Source organism: Sphaeroforma arctica (assembly GCF_001186125.1).
Source record: "Sphaeroforma arctica JP610 unplaced genomic scaffold supercont1.535, whole genome shotgun sequence".
Classification (NCBI taxonomy): Eukaryota; class Ichthyosporea; order Ichthyophonida; genus Sphaeroforma; species Sphaeroforma arctica.
The window spans coordinates 9,223-17,666 of record NW_014040023.1 but is presented as its reverse complement, the minus strand read 5'-3'; the positions used below and the strand labels follow the sequence as shown (position 1 = coordinate 17,666).

The 8,444-nt window shown below is 38.9% G+C and overlaps 1 protein-coding gene across 1 annotated transcript in view; it reads left to right on the top strand.

Annotated features, from left to right (window-relative positions):
* The window catches only part of SARC_07045 (hypothetical protein), a 5,114-nt gene extending 3,331 nt beyond the window's left edge, over positions 1-1,783 (top strand). The window contains exons 5-6 of the mRNA XM_014299018.1: positions 356-610; positions 1,322-1,783. Coding sequence (XP_014154493.1) covers positions 356-610; positions 1,322-1,531 — 465 coding nt within the window. The 3' untranslated portion in view covers positions 1,532-1,783. The remainder of the gene's footprint in view (positions 1-355; positions 611-1,321) is intronic.
* The last annotated feature ends 6,661 nt before the right edge of the window (positions 1,784-8,444 follow it).

Here is an 8,444-nt window from a genome sequence, read left to right as displayed (position 1 = left end):
GTTAGTTAGGTTAGTTATTAGTTAGTTAGTTGTTATAGTAGTTAGTATATATATATATATATATATATATATATATATATATATATATATATATATATATATTTCGGACTATGGAAACGTGTATATTCGCGTTGGAACTCTTGTTCACATGTTTTGGTATGGCAACAATGGTGCACCCAAGGACTATATATGTACTTCACCACTTTATGCTGTCTGTCATTTCAGAGCAGATTTTCCCAGACACAGTGTTTGTATACATCTACATATACATAGTAACATTATCAAATATTCAGGTCTCATTGCTATCTACCTGTTGAGAGCACACATTCACTGAAATCTGTTACGGATATGACAGGAAGTGGCGATGCCACAAAACGGCACCACCAAGGTCGGCTTTGTGGCTCTATTCGCAGCGTTTGCGGGGAAAGATATGGAAATCATAAACATGAACGACAACACAGCCACTGAAGTGGGGGCGAAGGCTGTAGCCGAAGCTATCCGAACGATGAAGAATCTGCAGAAGATTGACTTGGGCGATTGTATGTTGCGGGAAGAGGGGTGCATAGCTGTGTGCGAAGCAATCCAACAGAGTGGGAACACGGGCTTAAAGGTATGGGCGTGTGCTGTAGAAGATTACACTAGTCGTATTTATCGTTTAGTCAGGGATGTGGCGAGAGAGAGAGAGAGAAATCCATATCAGTTCAAATGCATACAAGTACTGGTATGCATGTTTTGTCACAGCACATGCATACAGTGGAATATATTGCAACAAACACTATGGTTGTCATTGTAGAGTTGCATAGTTATACGTGTATGTGCGTACTACATCCGTTGTCATTGTAGAGTTGCATAGTCATACATGTATGTGCGTACTATATCCCTGTTCATGATCAAAGGAGACCAAAAGGTCTTTTTCTCGCTCAATTTGGCACAAGCTCGGGCTTATTACATTAAAAGGAAAATATAATTCATTTAGATTTAGCCACGTGGGGCTATCCATGTATCAATCTCTCGTACAAACCTTTACAACTGACCTCATGCCAGTATCGTTGGATGTGGATCAGGTTGAATTCAATTGCATTGACTATCAAATCAATTGCTGAAATTCAATTGTATTGATGTTAGGAATGGGACTGGCATGGCTCAATATACATATGTGGTAATCTACCGTTTAAGTTTGGACGAGTGTGTTGCGATAATTCCAATGAATCCTAATTTTAGGAAGCGGTCTATGATCCTTTTTGAGAGTGCATGGTGCCATCGTGGACATGGTGAACTGAATAACGTGTTTACTAACCGTACATTCCTTTTCTGCCCACAGTCTATCGATATGGCCTTCGCAGATATCGAAGAAGAACAAGCCGAGAATGTTGCAGATGCCATGGCACTTATGCTGAGAACACAGACAGAATTAGAATCCTTCCGCATCTCTGGGAATGAAATGGAAGATGATGAAGTGCTAGAGCGCCTATATGCAGTGCTGGATACTACGGTTGGCCGGGAAGTACTGGTATATGAAGATGAAGAGTGAGATAAGCAGGAGATGTGGTAAAGCAAAATAATATAAAATAAATTTTTACGGATGTAGACAATGAACTTTTTATTTTTCGCGGTCATATAGTGATGGGAATGGGAGATAAGGGAGTGCTAGAGCGTCTCTATGCAGTGCTGGATGCTACGGTAGGCCGGGATGATCTGGTGGTATATGTAAGTGATGAATGAGATACAAATGTAGTAGGTGTGATGCACAATATAATTAAAAAAATGCTAATGGTATTTTGGGCCTGCATCTCAAGGTACCAAAGAAAAAAGACAAGCTTTTCTGTTATATCCTTCCCACGGCCAACGCAATGTGTAGAATGACTTTTAAGCTTATGCGTTGCTGGCAAATTTAGGTTATCATAAAATACCCACCTAGTCATTGTAGGTGACATCAGACATACATCAGATGTTACAGGAGCACTTAGGAGCACTTTGATGACAGGTGTTACATTAGGTGTTACAGATTCTCTTGGTAGTTGTTGCGGATCCACTTAAGTGTTGCAGATCCACCATAGTTAAATATCACTTTGTCAACTGTTGAAGTTTCTCTATCATAATATGGAAATCAACAAGCTTGTTTACCCTTTTCGAATCTAGTGGTAGTTATGGGCAAGTGAAGTACACGCATTGAGAGATACCGATTATGGCGACGATCGACAATCAGACGAAGAACCAGTCTACATTTTAGGTTGTACTTCAGACTACTTGGGTGTATGATTTCAACCCTGGAATTCCGTTTGTACAATTTCAATTATTGAACATTGTCACAACATAGTGCGAAAGTGAGAGTTGCTTTCAAATGGCCAGAACTGATAAGTGCATGTTTTGATGCAACAAAAAGAGTAGGCGTCAGAATACCCGTTGAATTAATATATTCAGATAGTTAGTCACTAGAGGACTTAATCCAATGTGTACAGTATCGGCAACATTTGCAAACTTCATTACCAATTCTTACCAGTACGGTTATAGCGAAAAGGAAAATGAAGAAAGAGCTTTGCACTGTCAAACGTTTCATCCCTGTTTAATTCCTTTTGTCTATTGAAATTTTATCTCTATTACTCCTACCCCTACCTCTTACATCCACAAAAAAAATCAGATCCATTTCGCTGATGAGAAGTGCATACAGGTACAGGTTCCACTGATATGCATGTATATGCACTTGCCAACGCACACCGTGGAACCAAATCTTTCTATGTTCCCATACCCCCCGTTTCTGTTCGGAGTTATTTGTCTATCAATTCTGTAAGAAGAGTTTCGGTCGTCAAGCGACCGGAAGGGTGTTGCATCGCATGCCCAACAACAGTGTATTGGTTCTCGTAATCCAATGGTCCGAACAAGTCAAGCCGTCGCAATTCTCTCAACTTGGTCGCGCTTGATCAATGAAATCAATAAGAAAAACTCCAGTGTGACATAGGGTAAATATGCGGTCTCCCTGTAACACAATTACTGTGCCTCGGCTTCGGCGTCTGCAAGTTGTGCCTCGGTCACACTCTCGAGTCCGGCTAGTGCGTCTTGTGCCGCGAAAGCTCCCAAGTCAGATCCCATTTGCGAAAGGGCCGACTCTCTGCGCTCAGTTGGATCCATATTGTAAGAGTTGGCTATTTACGTTGCGAATAAGCTGGATATTCGATTACACTTGGAGAGATTCAACGCGACAGTGGCGGATATGTAGTGAGAGTGGCATTTATATATGCTGTTAGCTTCGTATCGTTGGTGGACTTCAGCAGTGACTTTTGGTCATAAAAAACAGCTTCAGCCTTCACTCCCTTCAGCAGGACTCTGCTACTACTACTAGTAGTCTGCAGGATTTTGCGATTCTGATCTATCTACTTTTTGGCTTTTTGCCTCTTTTGTTGGCTGATTGCTCTTTTCATTTGATTTTGGACCTTTTGTTGTGACGACACTTTCAGAAAAACGGAAAAGCCCTAAAAAAGGACTTTCTGGATTATAATTGGTGGTTGGTCGGTAAAGCTATTTCATTCAATAGTATCTCAGTTTATTCAAATTTGAACACAGTGCATGCTGAATTTCTGTAAATCTCGGCCTACGCAAAGAATGGGCTAAAAATGTTTTATTCAGAAATGAATAAACTGTATCACTCCAATTTCGGAAGAGTGCTTTTTTTACTCATCATTTGGTTAGGGATTTTTGTTGAGATATTTAGAATGAGAAAGGCCCCCCCCCCCCCTTTGAGGCTGGGCCTTTCATTTCTAATTTTAAAAAATAGTGACAACTCTACACAGGTTGTTTTTAAATTTAACACCAGTGTTGGTCTCCTAAATAGTACTCTGTACTCTATATCTGTCATCAGTACTTTTATAGAATATATTATACTCTCTGTTATATTTGTAACTCCATAGTCACTCCAGTCTCCAATTCTCCATAGCTTTAAAAAAAATAAAATATTGAGGCCTCTACTCTAGGCGAGTAGGCGGCCTGCCAGAGTCTGGGGTTCTGGGCCTCTGGGGCCTTGGACTGGGGCCCTGGACCCTCTGGTGGGAGACTGGAGATTGGGGTGGGGAGGCAGAGTCGCGGAGGCTATGACCATGTATGTAACACCAGCCACCAAGAGGTAGTTAGGTACTCTTTAGAGGGTTATGGTACGTTGGTAAATGGTAACACATAGGGCTTAAATTCAAATTTGGCCTTCTCGGGGGACGCGGTCTCGCCTATAGACTATTTATGTACATATATAACTTCTCTCCTGGAATTTTGAAAAAATATCTTGTGGTTGGGTTGGTTGAAAAAAAAATATATATATATAAAAATCCCGGATTCCCGGTCTTCCGGGTCCCCCAGCCTCTCTGCTCTACTAAATAGCTCTACTCTCTCTACTCTCTACTAGTGGATAGTAGTAGTGTGAGACTGTGGTGAGTCTGTGAGTGTGAGTGTGAGTGTGAGACTGTGAGTGTGAGTGTGAGTGTGAGATACTGAGAGTTGAGACGACAATATTATAGAGAGTATGTATTTTTAGAACAGATTCTAAACATTTTACATATTATAAATACGTACATATTTAGTGCAAAAATAGAGAGCTGATGCCTGATGAGAGTGCCGAACTGCCAATTGCCCGATTCTGACTCAATCTGACAGTCTGACACCCAGTCCACTGTCTATCACTCTGTGTGTGTAGTAAATTCATTGTTTTTTTTATAAAACAAATATAGTTCCGAACTAAATTAATAAATATGGGTCGAAGACAAATTGAAATTTGGAAATTTTTAGAGCTCAATTAAGAATTTTGTAAGATTAAGAAATCACGCTGTTCTTAATAAGAAATAAGAATTAAGAAGTCAACATACCTTAAATAAGGAATATGGAATGAATTAAGAAGTCAACATACCTTAAATTGTCTGTAGCTCTGTATTCCCAACTTCTCACTGTTCTGTATCTAAATACTTGTGATATGTGATTAGGCATTCAGGCCTGATTGCGATGAGTCACCAAGGGTCTGTCTGTCACAGTTTCACTCGTATGACATAATAAGAATGAAATATGGATATATATTGATAACTTAATATTTATAATATATATATTTCTTATTATTTCTTAATAAGAAGTAGTAATAAAGAACTATAGCAAAATTAACAAGTTAAGTTGTGCTCATCAATGAATACGTGATATAAAATCAGGAATATCTTATTCTTAATGCTAATTATCAATTATGAAGAATAAATAATTTTGGACATAGGTTCATAATTAAGAAATAGGATGAAGGACTCATTCTAAATCTGTTTAGAAAACGTACAATACGTATCTTAATGATGTGAAGTATGGCCTGGCCCTGGACTCCTGTGACCTTCGTATGTCTTTTTTTAAACAAAACAAAAACAAAACACAAATAATCTTGTCACTCACTTCAGAGTCAGGTCAGTTAGTCATGAGTAAATCAGTCTCTCAGTCTCTCAGGCTCAGACTCAGTGAGTGACTCTCAGACCTCAGTTGTTGTTTATTTTGAAAAGAAACAAAAAACAAAAACAAAAACTTGTGTTTAAAAAAATAAATGCACAGTGTCACCGCCTCACCGTGTGTCCTGAACTCCGGGCACATGTGAGTGAGTGAGGCTATGGGTCAAAATATACCCAGCTATCCACCCTCTCTCTCTGAGAGAGAGAGAGAGAGACCTGTAGCCCGCGCGTGGGGGTCTCGGGCTCTTGGCCTCTGGGGAAGTGTGGGGCTGTGGGTTCACTCTGGAGTCTGGGTGGTGGGCGTCTGACAAGCCTGACGCCTGCGGCCTGTATCTTGTGGCTACGACTTGTGTGAAGTTGTAAGTCTGTACCTAACTCTCTGACTCTATGTGACTGTGAGTCGAGTATATTTTTGATTTAAAAAAATATTTTTGAAAAAGAAATGAAACAAAACAAAAATTGTTTTTATCGCGCGACAATTAAACGTAGTGTCAATTGAACGCGGTAAATAAATGCTTTGTTTTCACTTCTTGATAATTCTACAAAGAAGAAAATCTAAATTCAAAAATTGTGGTCGTGTATTGCGTTGCCGTCAATTTTTTTACTCAAAAGTCCAAATTGAGTCAAACAATGAATATTTACATCCATATATGTTGTCTTTGATATTTATTTAAAAAAAAACATACATACAGCGTGTACCGGACGGACAGGGTAGAGGCCGAGGGGGGGATATTTACTTTAGACTTGCTTTAGAGGTTAACCCCAGAGCCTCAGGTATATTATAGAAGCAATATCATTGGTAGTTAGATTGGCGTTTATTTCGGGTACATAGATATGTACCCCATATTCTAACCAGCATGTTTTATAATACCAGTGAGAATATGAGGTACCTGAAATACATGTCTAGACTCGCTGTGCGCGTACATATAGTCTTCCATTGACCAATAAAGTAGTATGCTATAATTCCATACAGAACTTTTAGGTATGTATGGACTTGTATAACAACCATTTCTGATAAACTGAAATCCTTCTCTTTTAATACGTTTATTAATCGTCAATACAAAGCATTTACATCAAATACATGCCAATGAGATTCATTTTTAAGACACGTCTGGATCAGCCTCTGTAGCAAATATCTCCCCCGAGTCCAGGGCTCCAGCCTCCAGGGCGCAGGCACTCCAGTCTCCTATGTCAAATTTTTATGTTCTCCCGGTCGTAGCCTTCTGAAACTCGCAACTCGTCCCTGACCTTCACAGAAAAAAGAGACATCTATCGAGTGGACACCCCTAGCAATCATCTAATTGGCCAAATGGCTTTCGGCAGATCGGATCATATGTTAGGTATACTGCTAAACAGTGTTCTCTACAAAAGATCATTTCAAATGGTATGAAAACAATATTGTATGCTTCAAATATTAATCAGACACTCCTATTTCTATCATACACTTCATAGCATAGAAAAGCAACACAGACGTTTGGTTGATTCTTTATCCCAAATGCACTCAATATTTCAGATTGTCCGCACAGCTTTCAATGTACACAAAGCTATAACGCAACTGAACGCAAGTATAGTGTTAGAACGTCGGTGACACCGCACGAATTCTCACTATGATATGTACAAATTATGGGGTGTTTGGCCTGGATCACAAGGAAAATTGTTCAAGAACAAAGGGACCTAACATATGGTTGGACCTGTCGAACCACTCGGCCAATAAAATTACCGCTACGGGTGTCCACTCGATAGAAGTCTCATTTTTTTCTCGACAAGTTGCGAGGACCCACTGTACTGTGCACTGTGCAATTTGCAGTGTGTATGTATAAATAATGTACTCCTGTGTAGTGTTGACTGTTCAGACGTTCAGTTTTGATTCCCGGGGAAATTTCGCCTTGGAGTTATTAGACTTCGATTCTTCGAGGCGCCTGCTCGTTGGCCGTTGGAAAAATCAATTTGGATTTTGGAATGATTATTTTTTTAAATTGATATTTAACTCTTTTTTTAACATCACAAGTCACAACTGACAACTAATTTATTTACAACTTTACAATCTATTCAAATAAACAACTAATCGTTGTTTTATTGGCTGTTGTACAAATTTGCCAAATAATCGTACCTTTCATTGGATTATTCCGACATATTTTAATATGAAGTTGGAAGTGAGTCAAGGCATGACTCATGGAAGTTGGACCTCGTCCCTTTGGTCCTCGGAGTCTCGGACTGTCAGAGTGTCAGGCGTCACTCGTCAGTCGTCAGACAGCCCTTTTGTTGTTTAAAAAAACAAAAAAACAACAGACAACAAAGGAGAACAAACAAGAAAATACATATTTACAAACAAAACAAAAACATGTTTAAATTTCAGAAGGCTATGAAAAACAAAACAAAATCCCGAAGGAAAATAAAATCAGTTTTCCTAAAAAGGAAATCACGATTGTGTAGTACAAACAGGGGGTGTTTAGATTGGTCGAACGCTCGACTAATTATATCTGTGGAAACGAAGAAGAAAACAAACAAACCACCAACAGATGTTTGAGTAGAGACTAGAGACACTTTTATTTAGAGACGTACTACTGCCTCCAGTACTTCGGTTTTGCATAGGTATAAAGGGTTAGCAGCGCTATTCTAACTGTCAATTATCAAAGTACAAAAATCTATTCACAGTATGAGCAGTTTGACAGACTCACCGGCCTGGAAGGCATTACAAAGCCATTACGATTCTACCGGAAAAAACATCAAAATCAAGGATGAGACCTCCAAGGAAGATCGATTCGATAAGATGTCGTTTACCCATTCCTCTGGCGACGGTGATATTCTCGTAAGTACCATTCTTTGTATCTTATTTGCATAGTGCACCCTATATAACTATAAGATCTACAGTATATATATATATATATCTATATCTATATCTATATCTATATCTATATCTATATCTATATATCTATATATCTATGATCTATATATCTATAAATCTATAAATCCATATATCTATATATCTATATC